At 33.4% G+C, this 20,968-nt stretch overlaps 4 protein-coding genes across 4 annotated transcripts; 2 read left to right on the forward strand and 2 right to left on the reverse strand.

Moving 5' to 3' along the window:
• Positions 1–120: 120 nt before the first annotated feature.
• Positions 121–3,282, reverse strand: LOC115452436 (charged multivesicular body protein 1b). Its single transcript, XM_030180975.2, has 4 exons — positions 3,046–3,282; positions 2,106–2,350; positions 1,491–1,711; positions 121–1,115 (listed from the first exon to the last, which is right to left on the reverse strand). Exons 1-4 carry the CDS (start codon positions 3,065–3,067, stop codon positions 992–994), a joined length of 612 nt encoding a protein of 203 aa, XP_030036835.1. The 5' UTR covers positions 3,068–3,282; the 3' UTR covers positions 121–991.
• Positions 3,283–3,922: 640 nt separating this feature from the next.
• LOC115452433 (akirin) lies at positions 3,923–10,746 on the forward strand. The gene is made up of 5 exons (XM_030180973.2): positions 3,923–4,373; positions 7,118–7,305; positions 8,561–8,686; positions 9,175–9,259; positions 9,531–10,746. The coding sequence occupies exons 1-5, from the start codon at positions 4,193–4,195 to the stop codon at positions 9,539–9,541; spliced, it is 591 nt and encodes a 196-aa protein (XP_030036833.1). The 5' UTR covers positions 3,923–4,192; the 3' UTR covers positions 9,542–10,746.
• Positions 10,747–11,533: 787 nt separating this feature from the next.
• Positions 11,534–15,801, forward strand: LOC115452432 (glucose-induced degradation protein 8 homolog). Its single transcript, XM_030180972.2, has 4 exons — positions 11,534–11,773; positions 12,791–12,987; positions 13,788–13,985; positions 14,200–15,801. Exons 1-4 carry the CDS (start codon positions 11,644–11,646, stop codon positions 14,374–14,376), a joined length of 702 nt encoding a protein of 233 aa, XP_030036832.1. The 5' UTR covers positions 11,534–11,643; the 3' UTR covers positions 14,377–15,801.
• Positions 15,802–18,000: 2,199 nt separating this feature from the next.
• On the reverse strand, positions 18,001–20,750 carry LOC115455201 (nucleoporin Nup35). Its single transcript, XM_037443074.1, has 4 exons — positions 20,457–20,750; positions 19,897–20,301; positions 19,297–19,477; positions 18,001–18,562 (listed from the first exon to the last, which is right to left on the reverse strand). Exons 1-4 carry the CDS (start codon positions 20,608–20,610, stop codon positions 18,451–18,453), a joined length of 852 nt encoding a protein of 283 aa, XP_037298971.1. The 5' UTR covers positions 20,611–20,750; the 3' UTR covers positions 18,001–18,450.
• Positions 20,751–20,968: the final 218 nt, after the last annotated feature.

Consider the following 20,968-nt stretch of genomic DNA (forward strand, 5'->3'; position numbering starts at 1 on the left):
AATATCCTTCGATACTATGGCCATATGGGGTGTATGTGGCGCCTATAAGGTCTTCGTTTCGATACCCACCCCGCGCTTCTAAAACAGCAGTAAATTAGGTCAGCAAATCAAAAACAAGAATCTAATACAATGAAATAAAATTTATTTTTATAAAGATAATTTACAAAAGCTATTTAATATACATAACTATGTTGTGGGATTTATTTAACAATCACAGTATTCATTTACATGTATGGAATAGAAAATAATACAGCAACAAAATGTTTTCTCTAAGGCCTTGTTCAGATGAAGGCTGTGCAAGACATGGTTTTCGTTAGTGATCGTAGCCTACATGGAGTTGAATTCCATGGCACCATATTATTTGATTTAAGCCTTAAAGATAAGGCCGATTTGTAGGATGATGCAAAAATAATTGATAAAGGTGTAAGTGTAATACTCTTCAGCCCCAATAAAAGTTTCATGTGGACCAATTAGATTTCTAAAACACGACAACTATTGACCACGTATTTGCTTCATTTCACATATATTTGAACCAACATTCACTCGACATAGGATTGCACAGTCCATTCAATGCATCTTTTGACTTAAATACAATCAACAGATATTTTTAATAGTGTATAAACGCATATTAGAAAAGCATTTCATCTGAACATGGTCTAACAATAAAATTAAAAAATTAAAATCCTTCTAAGATTCCTTTTCCATTTGATCTTTATAAATATCAACGTAATTACTGCTTTCATAGCTTAACACTTACAAATATTGCAGCATCATAGCCAGGGTCATGATTTGTGAGTATTGGAAAGGATTCTCATTTTTTTAAAACAATGTATAATGTGACTCATATAATTAATAATATAACTTCGATTCGAATGAAGTATCTGCTATTAGATCATCAAAGCAAGGACCAACTGTCTTCATATAAATTATTTATTTTAACCATAATGCAATAGACCCTAGCTACAGCACTGGACCCTGATTCTATTAAATGTTACTCAGCCTGTCGCAGCCTGGCGAGTCTCTGGGTGAGTTCGTCCTGTTCCTGGGACACCACTGTGGCGGTGCCGATCGACGTGCTCGGCACCCCGGACGGAAGCTCCATGTTCAATTCCAGGCTGGGAATGAAAGAATTTGTTAGTGATATTTATGTTCTTCAAACATTTGTAATGCATAGGTAGATAAGATTATACTTGTAGATGGAAAGGATTTTTTTTTACTTTTAATAGTTAAAAAATGTAGACAGCTGGTTTTTAAAAAACTACAATTGTGTATGTTTTATAAATCTACCAGCAAATTTATATTTCTATAATATAGTAAACATGGGAGTCTATTTAGCCAGATCACCACTTTGTCAATGGTCAAGAGTCAATTTGCAAGGCCCCTGAACTATTAAGCAATTCATTAACAAATGTTCATAATTTCTGGTATCATTACTTCTGTTTGTGCATAAGTGCCTACCATCAAATGTCATCAAGATTAAAACAACATACCCAGCCTCATCGGCAACTTGCTGGAGCAAGTTCTCTACGTCACCCTGCGGCACAGTGGTTGTAGTGGTTTGTGACATAGCATTCTCCATGTATGAAGACTGGACATCCAAATCTTCAAACTGACTCTCGAATTTGTCCATTAGTGTTGATATTTTTTCAAGGTTCATTGATTTCATTGCAGCGTCCATTGCCTTCACTACACCAGCCATAGAGTTAGTGACCTGGAAATAAAATAAAAGAAATTATGAGGTCATAACTATAAAAAATTTAAATAGAAAATAAAGTTAATATAATATTATAATGTATGTAATAGTGTAATGATTTATTCATGGGTAAAGAACTCATTGTGTATCAAAAACATGATAATAATATTTCAATCTCAAAAATTTCATTTATTTGGAAATAGAAATATAGATTCCATTTCACCCAATTTAAACACTATTACAATACTTAAAGTTCTTATTTTTATATTTCTTTTTTTTTTTCTTATTTAGTGTCATATACATGTGCAACTTGTCTATATTCCCACTCATTGTTTGAAATAATATGGTATACTCAAAACATATTTTATAACTATGTTACCACTATTTGTGACCGTTTCACACAGTTACATACCTTCCTAGTAGTAAGTGCTGTTTGTACTCTGCTTGATACTGCATCCACTCTAGCTGACATTCTTAAGTAGTTCAATGCTTGATTCTTTTGTCGTATTGCATTTTCTGCATGTATTCTAGCACCTTCCATATTACCTTTCTGTATTGCTTTCTTTGCCTTTTCCTTTTCTATTTTCTCTTCTTTCTCGCATTTCTTTGAATTTCGTTCTAATTCTTTTACCGCAAATTTTAAATTAAATAAATGTTCTGTAGTTTTGAGTTAAGGAAAATGTTAAAAATACAATATAAACTATAAAAATGTTTTTTTTAAAGTAATGTGACAAAGTGACCAGTAATGCTAGATATGAAGCAAAATACAAGTTTCTTGTGTAATACTTTACTATTAAAAAGTTTGTAACATCTTGTATTAATTCTATTGTAGAATAAAATATACTAAAATGAGAGGGGAGACCAGATACCTATGTGCAGCAGTGTACTTGCAAAAGTTGAACATGTTGATATCGATGAGATAAAATGATAATTATTACATGAACAACAACTTTGAAGTCTTGTGTTTTTTCTAAAATATTTTAAACAAAAAAAGTGATACAGATTTATTAAGGAACAAAGGTATCAGCTTATCAATATGAAATAGCTTGTCACTAACACTAGAGTTTCATACCTTCTAAAAGACATTACTGTTGCAGAGTATATAATTTTACTGTAATTGTGAATGTGTAGCATTTATATAGAGTGATATACAATAATTGTACCAACGAAATAACGTAAAACATTCGGAAAATAAAGGAAGTCTATGCAAACATTGGAGATTATGATACTCTTACCAAACAATTCAGTTGAAGATAAAATACTGAAGGTTCCTGTGGCCTGTAGATAATGGCAACAGGTCTTGCGTTCACGAATCTTGAATGCAACAAAACCTTAAAACTATAAAAGGATACTTTCCATTGCAGACGAAGACATTTCGTTCCCCAGTTTGACGGTTTTAAAGTAACTTTACACAAAAAAAAAGGTACTAATACCTATTTATATTTTTTTAAAGGGTTAGGATCTGTATTGTGAATCAAATCACAAATTATTCGTATTATTCACAAGATGACTCACTGTTCAAAACAATTTGAGATTTGACAAACAAAACTCAGCAGAAGGTATTGACAGCCACAATAATGTTGCCCACAAAATATAATTCCATAAATAAATGGAGCTCTGAGATTGGATACTACACAGAACAATAAAGCTAAGACACTATCAGAAAGTTTGAAAAAGGTCAATACTGCACCACGAAGGAAAAGCGGGACCTTGGTATCCATCAATTTTATCATTAAAATAATAAAAATACAAGCCCTGCATTGTGTACTGCCCACTGATGAGCACGGGCCTCTTCCACTACTGATTTAGGCCTTAGTTCACCATTTTGACCTAGTTATAGTTGGCAGACTTCACATACCTGGGAAATTATTATGGAGATTGTTTATTACATATAGTTAAATTTCCTCGTTACCTTTTCCTACACCTCTTACGAATAATAACTGAAAACGCAAATATTTTTAAAGTCCATGAGTCGAATGTCACCCAAATCTGTTTAGATGTTTCGGCGTTTACTTTCAACACAGATTTAAACAATGTCATAAACTATCGTATTTATAAAATGATAAATGATGACAAAGAAGATAAGAGTAGGATAAATTTAATTTACCATCTGAAACATTGCTATCACTGCCAGTTTTGCGTTCGGATACATTACTTTGAAATTTCAATCTCGTGAAGTACGGATCCGTGTCTATGGTATTTTTTATTTTGAAAGTTGGTACACATGTAAACAACAAAATGTCAAAATAAATTGAATGGAGTGAAAAGTGCTGGCTGCCGTATTTTATTTGGAAGTCAGATAAACGAAGAGCGTCTAATAATCTCTAATATTTGTAAAAATCCTCATAGCAAATAATTTAGAAATAATTGCATACAAATTGCAGTTTTAGATTTGTTTAAGTTTTAGTAATATTTTTGAGTTTTCCTATAGCAGTGACAAAAGCAAATTCCCAAACATTATCAAGTAGGTAGAGGACGGTCGCTGGGCGTAATAAGAAAATGGCGTGTGCTACACTTAAAAGAAATTTGGATTGGGAATCCATGGCGCAATTGCCTGCTAAAAGGCGAAGATGTTCGCCATTTGCTGCAAGTTCTAGCACAAGTCCTGGATTTAAAGTGTCTGAAACCAAGCCATCTACATTCGGAGAGGCCGTTAGTGCACCTGTGAAAATGACCCCAGGTTTGTTTATTTTTTATTATGGGTTGACGAAACTTGCGGGGATTTGGTAATTTGACTCGAGTGGTATTTTTTGACATATAATTAAACTTTTTGTCATTAATCATCAGCTGTATGATCTAACGCCATTATTTCTGCGATATCACGAATATTTTTATCGTGTCTGAGCGAGACGGGAGATGCATACATAAAGACCGTTGTGGATTCTATCGCGGTCCTTTTGTTGAGTTTGTTCTTTTGTATTCGAGGCTCTCGTTATTGGAACACGATTGGTGTTTTTTGCTTTATGCTATGTTTGCTTTATTTTCTTTGAAGTCTGCACTATGTATCGTTGCTAAGTGCAGTCTTTGTCGAAAATATTAGCGTAGCTTGCAAAACTTGGAGGTCTCGTTAATTTGGTCATGGACATGGAATGTTAACAAATAATTATGGCTGCAGATTGCTGAATCAGATGTTGCCGTTTGGTTTTCGAATGGTGAATTTTTTCAGCGGTCCATTTTAGGCCAGTGTTCTACTTAATGGATTTACGGTAATTACTGGAGTTTTGTGGGCGTTTTTGTAACGAAGTTAGAACTGTAGTTATTTCGATGTAGAAATAACACGTGACTACTTCAAGTGGAGTTTAACAGCTGGGTCCAGCTTCTCACTTCAGCCAAATCCATTGTATGCTGATCGAAATCGGGTCTTAATATTACGAAACTCAAATTCGCAAGTTACAATATTCTAAATCATGAACATGATTTGATGAAAATACCACAAATCTCTGACAGGGCAAAAGAATGACAGGTTGAAAACTTATGTCACACATTTTATAACAAAAATATATGTATTATATTTACTAAGAATTACTACTTTGAATAGCTAATGTTTGAATTTATAGATCAATTATTCTTGGTAATATGGAAATGACTAAAATTTTACTTAAATTATGTGATTATTCATGTGAACCCTTAACATTTGCAAGTTGGCAAGGATCCATGGAAGCATAAGCACATGACAAAAGATGTGTGGGTGAATGTAATATACTCATTTCATAACTTGTTTTGTTGAAATAATACCCATTGTTTGTATCTTCAAATGTAGGTATGATTTATTTTTATATTATGTTTGTAAATTTTCAGACAAAAACATAAATAGATATTTTAAGTATTATGGTACAAGAGAAGGATGGCAGTTCTTGCCTTACAATCTCACAAAGAATACTATTTTTAAATAAATATTAGTTACTTAATTTTTAAAATAAAGATATGAAAATAATTTTATGCTTTTGTAATTAATTGATTTATGGTTATTTATTTTTCCCTCTATAATGTAAAAATAATGACCAAGATCAAACTTACATTATATTATGCAATGTAGGAAATTAAATATAAATTGAATTAACAGGATGTATTGGACAAAAATATTGTTTTTTATTATTATCATTTTAATGCAATCCCTTACACTGTCCTGTGACTATCACTTATCTTTATTTGTATAGTTAACAAATTTGTTTCAAACATGCTGTATTATTATTCCAATTACTGGTATTTAGTGAACTTATGACATCTACCAGATGGGTTTTGTAAGAAATCCTGTTTAAGTACTGCAGCTTTGTAATTTTTTTTCCAGGCAGTGGTTTGTCAGCATTGTAGTGCACTAGTTTAAAGAAGAAGTCATTGAATTTGCAGGGTCAATTAAATTCCAACACATTGCATGTGGAGTTTGTGTATTTCTATGTATTTACATGGTCATTTTGGACTTAAAATTGGGAAATTGATGATATTGAAAAATTGTGTATTTTCTGACAACTTCGATTTTTTTAAATGTATTTTGGGTCTCAACTTTTAAATTTTACATCAATTTTATTTCTGAAGATATATGAAATGTTGAATTTCCTTTTTAATTCTATTAATTATGTTGTAAGAATAAGTTACTTCTTTTACTAAATAATTTTGATGATGAATAAAAAATGCAGTGCTTTTTTTTAACATAATCTTTGAACTGAACCATAAGTATAAAATGTGCTATGTAATTTTATGGAAGCAAAATAAAAATATAGTTTGAGTTGATATCCTTTTTCAACTCATGTTAGTTTGATAAATATTTATCTAAGAGCTGCTTATATCAAACATAATATTGACAAATTCTCAAAAGATAATTTTAATATTTTTATTACTTATCAAAGTAATCACATATTGTTTACTAATAAAATAAACTAAGTTAAAAACAATTTTACTGTTGAATTCATTAATATATTAGTTTTAATTTAACTTTTACTGGATTAGTATAGTGAAAGTACTTTAGGCAAGAAAATAGTTATGTTCTTCTTTCAAATCCAAGACCCTGTGATGTAAATTTATGTCACTTCTTTAAAAATCGCATGAAACCAAAGGTATTGCAACATCTTATAAATCCCACTCAACAATTACAATATCTGTTTATTGTAAAGTACTTTACCATAAGTTCAGCCACTCACATTAGTGTTTTTTATTTTAGCTCAAGTACAGTCAAACTCTTTAGTTAGTTGTAATGCTCTTGCTTGCGGTTCCGCCCACGTAAAGCAATAAAAAAAGGAGTGAAAATGTTTTCACAGCATAAAAGTCCTGCTATATATTTTCTCTAGATAAAAAGTAGCCTATGTCCTATCCAGGGCCTAAAACTATTTCCATACCAAATATTATTAAATTGGTCAGTGGTTTAGCCATAACATAAGTATGTATTACACAAAATTCAGTGAAGCTCATTAATACCTGTTCATGTTCTAGAGCGCATGGCTCAAGAGATCTGCGACGAGATCAAGCGGCTGCAGCGGCGCCGGCAACTGCGGCTGGCTGGCAGCTCCGCCGCTTCGTGCTCATCGTCGAGCGGCAGCGAGGGCGACTGCTCGCCGCCACATCGCTCCTCGCACACTTCGCACAAGATGCACAACCGTGCGCTCTTCACTTTCAAACAGGTATAGTCAGATGCATATTTAATGATGGGATAGTAGCTAGTTCCGTTTACAACATGAATTATATAGTTGTCCACAATGATTATCACATGTATAAAACTGTCTCACGTAACGTAAAATCAGTCTTATTAAACTGTCTCAAATAGCGATTTTTCTCTAGCGCGATTATAAACAATCTATCACTACATAGTATAAAACAAAGTCGCTTTCTCTGTCCCTATGTGTGCTTAAATCTTTAAAACTACGCAACGGATTTTGATGCGGTTTTTTTTTAATATATAGAGTGATTCAAGAGGAAGGTTTATATGTATAATAATAATATCCATTAAATAGTCAGCATTGCACCCGTGTGAAGCCGGGGCGGGTCGCTAGTTTATTTATAACTATTTTTCTCCAACATTATAACGAGGAGCGTCCGCAACCATTTTAATCTGGACATTAAATTTACATACTATGAACAAGCTTTGGAGTAAATGTGTCCATGGTAATTGCATCTCTCATTCATTCAAAAATATTGCAAACCCTAAATGACAAGGTAATCTATCTGACCGAAGATGGTCAGCGGATCAATATGGGACGCGAATCGCGATGGATTGGGTCAAACAGTCAATGTTCGATATATTATTATTGACGGCAGTTGACCCGATTTAAAAATGAGATATGAACGTTACGATTAATTTCAAATGTTAATAATGGAAACGAACAACGAATTGCATGGGAAATTAACTAAAAAATGTAGTTCGTGAAGAATAAGATTAAATTCGCGAATACAATTTGCTTTTAGCAGACAGAATATATTCAACAAAAAACACGAAATACCGGGCTTGTAATAAAAACAAATCAGCTGCTTTCTACCTGCCATTGTCCTACCCAGGGTAAAGTCAGTAAATACTACCACAAAAAATGTACAATGGACAAGAATGTACACCCAAGTTTCATTTTGTATCCCGAGTTGTTCATATTTCAAGTTTGGCTACCATTATCCACAGTTATTAAATTACAAATCATAGATAGCCAATATCTTTGTAAATAAAAGGTTTGATAGGCACGCAAATAAACTGAACAAATTAGACCAAGTTTTTATCTCATATTGTTAATTTGTAGATGCCTAATCCATATAATTCCTCATAATTGATGATGCAAGTGCAGGTGATAACAATGTACTTGTGAACTGCAACAACAGCGCAACTGTGCGCAACACTATTTGACTTTAATAAAGAAAATCTATCACCTAAATAATGACGTGTGCATTGTGCAGGTGCGCATGATCTGCGAGCGGATGCTGCGCGAGCAGGAGGTGGCTCTGCGCGCGGAGTACGAGTCGGCGCTCAGCACCAAGCTCGCCGAGCAGTACGAGGCGTTCGTGCGGTTCAACCTTGATCAGGTACACAATTGAGCAGATTTTCAATATGATTAAGATTAATTTCAAGATAAATGGTTACCATTATAAATTTTGATTAACCACCAGATACACTAGCTCTGTGTTACTTTATAATGTAAGTTAGATGCTTGTCATGATGATAAAAGTATAACGTCAGTGTTTTTTTCTTTTTTCAATCTTGTTTTTCCTCACTTCTTTGTTAAATATAAGGCTGGTTTACCTAAAAAGATGCTGTTAAAATACATCATGATATCCTTATTTTCCTTAAGAAAAGAGAATGTGACCTAAATAATTGGTCAACATAAAAAGATACTAGTTGAATAGGTGCTTGATGATGGAGACGCCACCTTATGTGTCTTGAAATGGAAATAATAGTCGTAAAAAATCGTCTGCAACGGTTAATGACGGCGATCTATCTACCTGACGCCATCTGGTGGGGCAAAAAACAGTCCCAATGTGTACCGGAGCATGATGCGTGTGGTGTGTTGCAGGTGCAGCGCAGACCCCCGCCCAGCACGTGCATGCCCCTCGGCATGGACGCCGAGCATCACATGCACCAGGACCTCGTACCTAGCTGTAAGCACACTGTACTCTGCTTATAGGATACAATATTTATTTCAGATAACAAAGTCTATGTACAAAATATTAATTAATTTTTGTCCTTTATATGTTTTTAGAGTTTGCTCATGTTCAATTAAAAGTGCACAATATATTGTAGTGACTTGCAAGGTTATTGTGAACTTATGACTAAACTAACTGATGTAGACTGATAACATATATTCAAATAGTAGCCATCAGGAATTGTGATATTCTATCAGTTATTTATTAACATGTAATTATATTCCAGATCTGTCCTAATAACGATGGAACGGGCCCGCGGATGCCGCTGCCAATATATCAAGACAAACATATTTTGGTATATGTGAATGCTACGTGCGGGAATATAGAATATCCTAACGAATCAAGACATTGTGATCGCCCGTGGAATCGGCCCTGGACTTACATCGTGCCATGCAATAATACAGACAATAGACTAATTAGTAGTATTGAATATATTTTGAAATGTTTACTATGTTATGTTTCCCCACCTGTCTGCCACAATATGTTACGAACGATGGCGTCCAGGACAAATTCCACGGCACATTCATGCCACATAAAAATAAATTAGCTTGTAATGCTTTAGATAAGGTTCGCTGGATAATTGTGTTCATAGACTGAGGGACGACAGAGCCGGCGCTTCTGCCACCAGGAGCCGACGCTCGATATCTCGCCGTATGATTTCGGCTATGTTTCAAGAAAAACGGGTTTGAATTTAAGAAATGATACAGAGCCAAGCGTCTACTCGTATTTTGTATATTTTCTAAAAAAGGTATATTGTGAACGAACCTGTAGCGAATTAGTATTTAACACAATCAATATAAATTCACGCAGAGTGCCTCTTTAAATCATTGTCCTCGGAAGTTTGTGAATTAATTAGCCGTAATTAATATTACGTTCGGTATGATTTATTTTTATTGTACTTTTCTTTATATAGCGTTGTCGAATTATAGCTGTAGTTTGTAACGTTTGTTTTTCCCTTGTTTGTATCGCGCGGCGCGGTACCAGTGGCGCGGCCGCGGTCGCTGCTCCGTGGTGCGGTGCGGCGCGCGTGTTTATGACGAGCCTCTTGTATCAGACGTTTGGTAATTTTACTATTGTATTAGTATTTATAGATCACTACTCAATTTGTAACTCGGAAATTAACTCGATCACTGATACATGGCTTATTAGAGAATGATTAATTAGCTTTATTTAAATTCTTAAGTTATTTTTCTCAATAATGTAGGTGTGACAACGCCGGTGCGTCGGCGTCGCGTATAGCGTATTGACAAACATTATTGAGACTTGTTTTATATTATTGTTTAGTTAGTAACATCCCTTTTTATTGAATACAAAAACGATATAATTGTTACCAAGCATTATTCAATAAAAAAATAGGCTAGGACTTTTTTTAAATTGTATTATCAGCTCATTATTAGTAGGTTATTGGCGTTTAAGAACTGAAAATAAACTAGCTAAACATATGCATTGGGTTTTTATTCGATGTGGTGACCCCCTTTCCTACATTCTGTCAGCGGATTTATTTTTTATTACCACCATTTTATTCAGTTTTTGCAAGTTTATGTTTTAATAGTTCTGTCTATGTTAAAAAGAGATTTATGATGAATGATACAAAGTAGTCATAAAATGAATACATATACTAAAAAAAGGTAAGTCTCCGTAGTTTATTACTTATACTAATGTTAAATATTTTTTTTGTCTACTTAAATTTTACATACCGTCAGTCAAAGAGAATTATAGCATCAGTCCTCTTTTCCTTTTTCAAATGTTAGGCAGAAGTGTAACAAACATTGTGATACCTATGTTGAGTACCGTGCAATAGGCATGGCACCTAACACGAACGCCTATTGCTGAAATTCAATGTAAAAAAAAACAATTAATGCGAAGACAAAGTATTCCTCCAATATCACGATATACAAAACATCTGCACAATTGAAGTTGATCATATTTTAAATACATTTTAGTTTTGAATATAATTGACTTTTTAGAAATTAGATTTTGAGAAATGTTTTAGCGCAGTTGTGCATCAGTTATCATCATCATCAGTAGGTACATTATATCTATTTTAATGACTGGATATAACTAAAGAATACACTACATAAGAATGAAAATGCTTACAGAGCAAATATTTTTTATAAAAAATTGTATAATTCATACTGTCGCACTCAAATACGGTATAAAAAATATTAAAATTAAACCTATATAATCTATACTCAATCGATGCTGAATTTCATGTCATTCACTCTTCGTTTTCATTCACTCGTAAAATTGTCATTGTTTGTCATTTTCGTAGTGGTCCAATAGAAATATTATTATTTATTTTATTTATTGACGCTTTAATCTCGTAAATACACAGAAAAATGAGTTTCGAGACAACAAGCAACGGTAACGAGAAAGAGGAGCGAAAATACCATGATCGAAATAAAACGGACGATTTGCAATTATCACGAACAGACATGAATATGTTGATAATGAATTATTTGGTTACAGGTAACATTTGTTCGAATTTAAATTGTGTTCATACAATTATATCACATACATTGCAATAATTTGCATTTGTGTCAATGCCAAAGCCATCAATTTATACAGACGCGCAGAAGATCTTTTCTGTTGACGTGCCTACTCTCTGGATCTTTTTTTTGTACGGACCAAAAATCTAGATAAAAGAATCGATACCTGCTTAGTGACAAAATCCTAAATATTTTGGTCATACGATGTTTTGTTCTTACATTAATTGCACCATAAAATACATAATTGTTATAAAGCATTACTTTCAATATTTCATTAAAAACTATATAAACAAATGTAGTGATGAAGTTTCGCGGAGGTCTTTACATATGAAAAACAAAGGTTTTGATGATTTACCTTACCCAGATGTAGAAACCAATGTTCATAAAAATTTTACTGTATATTATAATCACTAAATTAAAAAAATATATATCCATTTATAATATAAGCAAGTTCCTTTGCAAAACGATTAATGTTGAAAGTATGACAAAGCATTTCTCAAAAGAGGGTAGACAAAGTTATATTGTTGACTATATTCTTATTTAGTATTTCATAAGTTTTGTTGTCTTTGTCAACTATGCAATGTCTGAAATACTGTCTTCAAAAAAAAGCAATTTCAATTTAATATTAATAAATTGTAATCTGTAGCCTATGCATTAATCCAAATCTTAGTAAGTATGTAAATGTATGCATGAAGTTTTATACAAATCCATTAAACAACTTTAAATAAATCTTACATTTATCACATCTTGACTTATGAAATCTAAGAATTCAAATTACAAAGCCCTTATTACTGATTTTTAAATTAAATTTACATAAAAATAGAATTGTCTGGTTTCAAACCTAAGTTAGAGTATCCTGTAGAAACATAGGTCTCCCCCAACTACTACCATTCCTCTCTTATCCCGCACTTCTCAGCCACATTAGGTCTGCAACCTTTATGTCATCAATTACATGAATTTAAGAAACTGGCCTCTAAATCATTGTTGTTTCTTACAGAGGGATTTAAAGAGGCAGCATTAAAATTTCAACAAGAGGCTGGTCTGCAGGAGCCCACACTGTGCAGTTCCTTGGACGAGAGAATCATGATCCGTGAAGCTGTGCAGACTGGACGCATCCCAGATGCCATTGCCATGGTCAATGCACTGCATCCAGAGCTTTTAGACAATGACAGATATTTATATTTCCATCTTCAGGTATAAATAATTTTACTTAAAAAACAATATGCGATTGTTAAATTTGTTTATGTAATTATTTTAGTATTAAATATGCAGTTCTATGGAATATCTCCATGGAATTGTATTTGTTTCATCAATCATCCTAAGACATTAGCTCTATGATAAGAGACACCTTAATTTAATATATGGGTAGACTTATTTATCAGTTTTCAATCATGAAAATATATTTTACGAGTCTACATTGACGATGATCTCCTCCAAAAAGTGATATACATACTTAATTAAATTTAAATACCTACTGATACTATCTTTATACAATAACTATGACAATGATTACAATGTATAAAGACCTCGACAGTCACAACAGTTTGGTGTGATTCCCACAGTTGTTATCTGTGGGCGTTCAATTAATATCTACGAGTTTGGCTCTTATTGGGCAAGTGATAAAGACTGCTAAGATTCCATGTCGATGTAACCACCTAATTTTAGCATTGATAAGACTTGTAACTGACATTATGTATATCAATACCAATTTAAAACATCAACATTTCAAGTCCTCTCATATTTTTATAAGATCTAAAAACCATAAACAGTGTCAAATCTGGCGAGCAGGTTTTTTGTTTGGATTTTAAGTATCAAATATTACAGGAATTGTATGTCAGGGTTACAAGCACAGTGCAATGCTTTGAAGTTTTTTGCAGTTTAATGTTTTTTTGCCGCTGATTTCTTTTATAAGCAATGTGAGACTACATTTCATATGAATATCCATTGGTACAAAAAACTTAGCTACAATCTCTTATTCAGTTTTTGTCCAACAGCAACTGCAACTGTTGGAGCTGATTCGCGCGGGCCGTGCGGAAGAGGCGCTAGCGTTCGCGAGCGCGACGCTGGCGGAGGCGGGCGCGAGCGACTCCACCGCGCTCACCGAGCTCGAGCGCTCGCTGGCGCTGCTCGCCTTCCCCGACCCGCACGCCTCGCCCTTCGCCGACCTGCTGCTGCCATCGCATAGCCAGAAGGTACGGAATGGCAGAGACTATTTGTGTTTTTTATTTATTTAAATGTAATTATACGACAAGTAACACACAATGACGTAATGTAGGTAGAGTATAATGAACAATTTAACATAATATTGGATGCCCAACAGCCATGTCACGCATCACGCGTAACGAATCAATCGATTTGTTTTTCCTACCAATCATTTTTTACAATATTCTCCTTACATTGACGTAGATTGCAAGTGAGCTCAACGCCGCGATACTGAAGATGGAGAACCAAGAGTATACGAATCCAAAGCTGTGCAGCCTGCTGCGCATGATCCTGTGGTCCCAGAGCGAGCTGGACAAGCACAACGTCAAGTACCCCAAAATGACGGACCTCGCCAACGCCACTATAGAGCAGCCCAAGTAATGGATAGCACCATTCACTTGGCTTATTACCTCCCCAAGGGAGATTGTGGTGTCACTGTAAAATATATCTTTCAGCTTCGACTTACTTCAACAGGTTGTTTCTGAGTGTTAGATATTTGGCATGAATGTAGGGTCAATTAAATATCGTAGTATATACATATAGGTAACTAATATTTATTTATAGTATAGTATGTACATGAAGTACGCTTGGGGTTTATAAAGAAACTTCTTAACATTAATAGTAGTGTTATGCAGTGCTTTGCAATTTAGGGTTGTGGTGTTGTTTCTGTTTATAGGTTAGCCCGACGTTACTTTGCGGAGAGCGCCCTGCTCCTCGTTCAGTCGTAAAATGTATAAAAACTACTCCATATTGAATCAAGTATTCTTTACAAACTGCCTGTCTGATAACATATTTGCTAATTTTAACTGAGATTTGATGAAGTTGTGTTTATAAATCCCAACGTGTAATAACATTTTTAACTTTATGCGATTATTGTATTAGAGCACTTTGTCACAAGATTGTCTACAACTTTCAGAGTAGTTGAAGGTACACAATTACACATCCTATATTTCAAATAACACACTACTTCAGGTTTCCCATACTCTGTTAACCAACTAATCATTTCTAGAATGGTTTAAAAACAACAATTTAGCACTACTATGTAGAGAATTACTTATCCATTCGCTTACTACTTTATTTTACCTTTATTACAACCGTAGTATAAGCCAATATATAACTTTTTCAATTTAGATGAACTACATTTTTGTAACAGCAATAACCATTATTATATTTGTTTCCAGGGTACTCTCATATCTATTAATAAAATAAAGGGAGTTAGACGCAGCTATTGTATGTTTTTATTTGAATGAACTATGTAGAAAAAGGCGATGTGGCCGGTAGGCTGTATCAATGATAAATTATGAAGAATACATTCGAATTAAAGACATCACAACCTCCCCTAGTTTCATAGTAATAATTACATTATAATAGTTCAATCCTAGCCGATCTTCATGCAGTTTAGTTCGGTATACAAACTTCATGACTGATTGTGTGTTGATGAGGTGTAAGGCCGTTATGGGTGATGTCCCAACGTGCAATAGGAAATGTTTGGGAAATACTAGATTGTAAGGAGCAAAATGTAACTTTATTAAGCTGTAATCATATTGGTGTGATACAAATTTCTATAGTGTCGATTTATCGGAAAATAATCGATATTTATGTGTATCAATATTGGTGTATGTATTGTTTAAATATCAACCACTATTGTTTTTCTTTTAATCTATGTTTCTTCTAGGTTGTTATATTTTACAGCTTTGTGAAAATTTGTCCAGAAGATAAAATTTTCGACAAATGTAAAAAATCTCGTTTAATGTTAACGGTTTTATATTATGTAACATTTAGAAATAAAAATATTAATTATATATGCATATATGTTTAATTTTCACATGTTAATTACATAGGAAAGGAGAATGCCCATTTTTGTATGAAAGTTGGGCTACGCTTGCGTCTGTACAAAACCTTCGCTAAACTATAGGGAATATATCCTAAATCTCATATAAATTGAAAACAATTGGATATTCGATGGGAGTTCGGAGTAATCAGAATTTTATTAACTCGGTTATTTTGAGGTTAAGTATCGACTGCAATGATGTACGGTAGAAAGTACCTACGTGCCTAATTAAGTTCAGTATTGCAGTACCTACTTGATATTGCTATAAACAATTATTGGACATTCTTTTCACTTAGCTTTAATCGCTCTTATAAGAAGCTGATAGGTATTAACATATCTGATGAGACGAAGCTCCAATAAAACTTCTAAGATAGTATGGCGGAATATTAATTTTTCCACTGAGCATATACTACCCGACCCTTTGTGTAAGTACATATTTTTCTGGCTTATGAGTTATTCCATTACATGGATTAATTTAATCTTTATTTTCACCTACCATTAGCTCATTTCAATATGGCGTCAACACATATTGTAGAATAAATTCAGCTTAGTTTTTATAACCGGCCGCATGCGTGATGCCAACCCTCTTTGGAGGATTCCGATCCCAGGCAAGTCATGTCAGAAACAAACAAACAAGAAAATGTTGCTTGGCCTGGAAATCGAACTGGAACCCAGGAACTAACTTCACAGCCTAATTAGGCTAATAGTTACTTATCATAGGAAAAGAAAAATAAAACAAGAAATACGAAATCCGATGTATATTTTTATATAGATGTGTATTTTTGATAGATATGGCTTCCCAGAAAACAAACAAGAACTTGATGTGGCCGCAACACGCTTATAATACTGCTGAAGTGAGTGAATGACTTCTTGCAGTGCTGGTCGGGTCATGTCATGTCGTTGTTGTCTGTAAACCTCTCTATTAACTGATCTCCAGCAGGCAGCACAAACTCGTTCCAGCCTTGAAACCTGAAATATAATGTAGAAATTGAGTAAACATCTTCAGATTATTTTTATTGTTAAACTGTGTTCTTTAGTTTTTGCAAGATTTTTCCCACATTGTGGGTAGGTTAATAATAACCTACATAACTTACAAACTGGATAGCTTGTCTATAAAATATACTTATCGTTGCTGTGGCATCGCAATGGTGCAGTTAAAACATCGCCGGGATAAGTATGTCATCTCGATTAATTGTCCTGGGTCTAGGTTCTAGACGACTTTGTGTTGCTAACTAAAAGCCTTCCGTCTCAAAAGTTCGGAACACACATTATACACCTTGTTTCTTAACAGTGAATTTCTCGACTCAACATTAAAATACATAAGAATAACACTCTGATCTTGAGTAAAATATTTTAATAATTAAATATTTTTATTCTGACAAATCTAGTGTCAAAATGTCATTCATTTCAGTTGCCAGTGTAATAAAAATCAGTACCCATATATTCATTTAATTAAAAATAAAGTCCAAACATGTTTTAGCTGACTTTAGTATTTCTGTCAATGCAAGTACAAGTCGCCATTGGTTTGTTTTTAGAAGGATTAATATTTTATCTTTTTTACCAGCTATTTGGAGTTTGGTTATAATTATTAAGTAAAATATATTTTATAACAATATTTTTGTTTAAGGAATATTTAATCCATATATTATAGATTCAAGTACAAGCACATTTATTGTGCATATTAACTTTTTATTCCATTTAAAAGGGAATTTGTTATAAATTGGTATCAATTCGCCATATTGGCACTAAATTATCCGGTGTTTGATTTACAACAATTAAACAACTTTTTTTCATATCTTTAAAACCCCTATTTGCTCATGGCTGAAATAAATACAAATGAAGTAATAATTAAAATTATGATTTTACATGGTTATTTGGTTAAGACGCATGACTGACGCAAAGATAGCCTGGTTTTGGGCATTGTCCTTTGTTTCCCAGCTTGTTATAAATGTAAGATATGATCTAGTCATATTTAGTCACTTAAAATGTTCAAGTTAATATTTTTACATCACATTATTGTGTATATACAAATACAGTTGCAGTTTCGTGTTGGATTTACCACAATTATCTCTCGTCGAGTTGAGTGCAACACAGCATTGTCAAAAATATATTACAAACACTGCAATGTCTTCATTTTGTCTATAAGTATTCTCTAAAGCAAAGAACAATCAGTCTAGAATTTTTTGATAATTTTATTATGAATAAAAGAGATGCAATTTTACAATGAAATATCTAGTAATAAACATGAGGAATTATTATAATTTTGTGCATATTTACACAAGTTTTGTTTAGTTCTTACAAGATCTCGAACACGATTATTATTTATACATATTATAGTTATGGAATCTATCCAATATTACAATATTATACTTTAAATAGGTTTACAAGTACATTTCTTTATACATATTATAATATTCATGCAATGTAAACAAAATATTCCCTAAATTTCACCTTAAAAAAGCACATAAGTGTCTGCTTTCACCACAAATTAAAGCTAACACAGGAATATTAAAAAGAAACCTGCAAATGTTGGAAACTGTATTTAAAACAATACAGCATGATATAACAAATCAATTGTGAAATAAAAGGAAATAATCATTGTCATAAAATGACAGTATGTACTGTCACCATCCTAACACGTAGTCTAATGCTTTGGAGATCAGCCCGCTGGATCTCTGGGGCACTGGCGCCGACGGCATCGGCGTGGGACACAGGGATCTGGCTGTTGTTGCATGTCTGAAACAAGTTATAGTACATGAAGCAATCAAGCAGATGAACATTTAGAACTTGCAATGTGAAACTATGTTTAAGATATAATCATTAGTCTTTTCTTGATATAGACAACAAAATACACTATGTTGCATTAGGTATTAGAGCCAAAACCCTTGATACTGGAGCTTGGATTTTAAATGAACAAAAACAACAGGGTTTTATTGCTGCTAACTGCCATGGGCATTATTATAAGGGTCTATAATGTATATAGCTCAATTTTTGCTTTTTCACTTTTATAACATACTAGCCTTTACTCGCGACGCTACCCACATGAAAAAGTTTTTTCCAGGATAAAAGAATAGTAGCCTATAGGCTACGAAAAATTCACAATCAGTGTAGTATTTCCACTGATTAGTGTGTTCAAACACTCTTCAGCTTTATATATTAGTACAGATTTACGTCATATAAATTCTAACACAATATTACACAATTATTTTAAGTTATGTCTTTGAAATTTGATATTTGGATATGACATCATCAGGAATTAGAATGTGTGCAAAAGCAATATAAATACTTTGCATAGAAGGATTTCTTTTTCATATTATTTGCTGTTACATATAAAATAATTGACAAAATCATTAAACAGCCAATACACTATATTGCCAACTCACAACAAAATTTTAGTGGATAGAGATATAACAAGGCTTAAGATAATCTAATTGAATATTGTCATAAATTATAGAGAAGTTTTTGCATACCTCTCTGGAGACGCAATCGCAGAATTATTGACAGATATTTTGGGTGGTTCCTTGCACTCAACCACGCCCACCATCACTCCAGGCAACACTAACCGCCCACTCAGAGCCATTGCTCTTTCCTTCTCAGCTCTTGTTGCATATCTGATGTGCGCCCAGTTGCCTTGTGTTGGGTATTGCTTATCTATGAAATAAATAATTTAGCTACACATGAATCAAAGATAGGCCTGTTCTGGATTATAATAAGCACAGCAATACAGCTGTTAACCAAAAAAAAAATATGCAAAATATGATTATTATTAGCTATATTTGTATCTGTACTATTGTGTCACTATTTCTAATAGTGCTAGTGTAATGCTATTTTTTTTTTATTTACTTAAATGTGAGGCTCACTATTAGCAATCTAACTATACACTTAAATAATCAAAGATAATGTCATTACCCTGTAAGCCTTCAAAGAATTTATAAATACAATAAACAATGCTTTTAACTATGAATAATTGATATGGAGCTGAAAGTTAGACATTTGTTTCAGAACAAAATTTATAAGAAGCTGTTAAATTAACTTAGATTTGAACTCAATCAAGTACATTTGGGACTCACCTAATATAGCACCACAGTTACTAAACCTTGCCAAAACGGTATTAGCAGCATTGGGAGGGAAGCCAAAAACGGTCACCCAGTACTCATCCTGCTCCTGGCATATGTCCTGCCATTGTGGTACTGCAGAATAAGAGTTCTGAAGCATTGAATTGTTTCCATAGCCTATAAAACTGTGGTCGTTGAACAATGATTTGTTTATGGATGGTTCGTTGCTCTTAATGGTATCAAACAAGTCTTCTATGGGGGGGCCATTCGGTTTGCTGGAATAAGAGATGTTAGGGGATGTGGGTGGCATGTTGGAGTACATGTTCTGCTGATTGTATAGAGCTTGCTGGTGCATGGACACATTTTGCCGGTACACTTTCTGGTCAGGTGTTGATGTCTTTGATGGGCTTGTTGGTGAGCCTGTAATATTAATATCGAATTTTAAGGGTATTAATTAAATTATGCACAATGACGATTGGACATCAAAAAGTCAAAAGGTTTAATGTTTCTATGTTTTTCCTAATTATTTTTACCAATACTAATAACAAGTTTATAACAAGAAAAAAGAGACTTACCGAACGCCAGGCTTCGGCCTTTTGTAGGAGACAAGCTGTTGGTCCTTGGAGTTGTCGGTGGATTTATTTCGCCCAAAAGAAAAGGAGGTAAATAACCTACATTTGGACTTCCTGACGGTGAATGTGTAGGACTACCTAATGTCATCGGCTCCATTGTTTATAAGAATATTAATGTATTTACGTAAATTATCTGACGGTAAATTTCTTAATTATTGTTTTAAAAAGCAGCTACGAAACGAGGAATTACCGTTGACATCAAATTCGACGTGACGTTCAATTTGAAGTTGCCAATTGCCAGTAATTACCAGCTGAGTTGCTTATTTCAAAATCAAATTTTGTATTGATTCCACCATTGATAGTTTGTAACTTATTTATTGACATCATAATCGCTTCGGAATCAATACTATTTAAATACTTATTACATATATTATAAATACCGAGTAAAAGTGTTTATAATATTTCGTCTGCAAAGTTATCGTCTTCTAAGTTAATCTGTGGTAGGTCCAATATTG

This window comes from Manduca sexta, chromosome 26, assembly GCF_014839805.1.
Source record: "Manduca sexta isolate Smith_Timp_Sample1 chromosome 26, JHU_Msex_v1.0, whole genome shotgun sequence".
Classification (NCBI taxonomy): Eukaryota; Metazoa; Arthropoda; class Insecta; order Lepidoptera; family Sphingidae; genus Manduca; species Manduca sexta.

Bases quoted from the DNA above. Each gene is read 5' to 3' on its own strand.
- LOC115452436 (XM_030180975.2), bottom strand. From the start codon at position 3,067: ATGTCTTCGTCTGCAATGGAAA. The intron at 2,351-3,045 runs GTATCCTTTTAT...TCAAAACTACAG, and splicing joins GTCTTCGTCTGCAATGGAAA to AACATTTATTTAATTTAAAA. The intron at 1,712-2,105 runs GTATGTAACTGT...TTTTATTTCCAG, and splicing joins CAGCACTTACTACTAGGAAG to GTCACTAACTCTATGGCTGG.
- LOC115452433 (XM_030180973.2), top strand. From the start codon at position 4,193: ATGGCGTGTGCTACACTTAAAAGAAATTTGGATTGGGAATCCATGGCG. The intron at 4,374-7,117 runs GTTTGTTTATTT...TTCATGTTCTAG, and splicing joins ACCTGTGAAAATGACCCCAG to AGCGCATGGCTCAAGAGATC. The intron at 7,306-8,560 runs GTATAGTCAGAT...TGCATTGTGCAG, and splicing joins CGCTCTTCACTTTCAAACAG to GTGCGCATGATCTGCGAGCG.
- LOC115452432 (XM_030180972.2), top strand. From the start codon at position 11,644: ATGAGTTTCGAGACAACAAGCAACGGTAACGAGAAAGAGGAGCGAAAA. The intron at 11,774-12,790 runs GTAACATTTGTT...TGTTTCTTACAG, and splicing joins AATGAATTATTTGGTTACAG to AGGGATTTAAAGAGGCAGCA. The intron at 13,986-14,199 runs GTACGGAATGGC...ACATTGACGTAG, and splicing joins TGCCATCGCATAGCCAGAAG to ATTGCAAGTGAGCTCAACGC.
- LOC115455201 (XM_037443074.1), bottom strand. From the start codon at position 20,610: ATGGAGCCGATGACATTAGGTAGTCCTACACATTCACCGTCAGGAAGT. The intron at 19,478-19,896 runs GTGAGTCCCAAA...TTTATTTCATAG, and splicing joins TAACTGTGGTGCTATATTAG to ATAAGCAATACCCAACACAA. The intron at 18,563-19,296 runs GTATGCAAAAAC...AACTTGTTTCAG, and splicing joins GCGATTGCGTCTCCAGAGAG to ACATGCAACAACAGCCAGAT.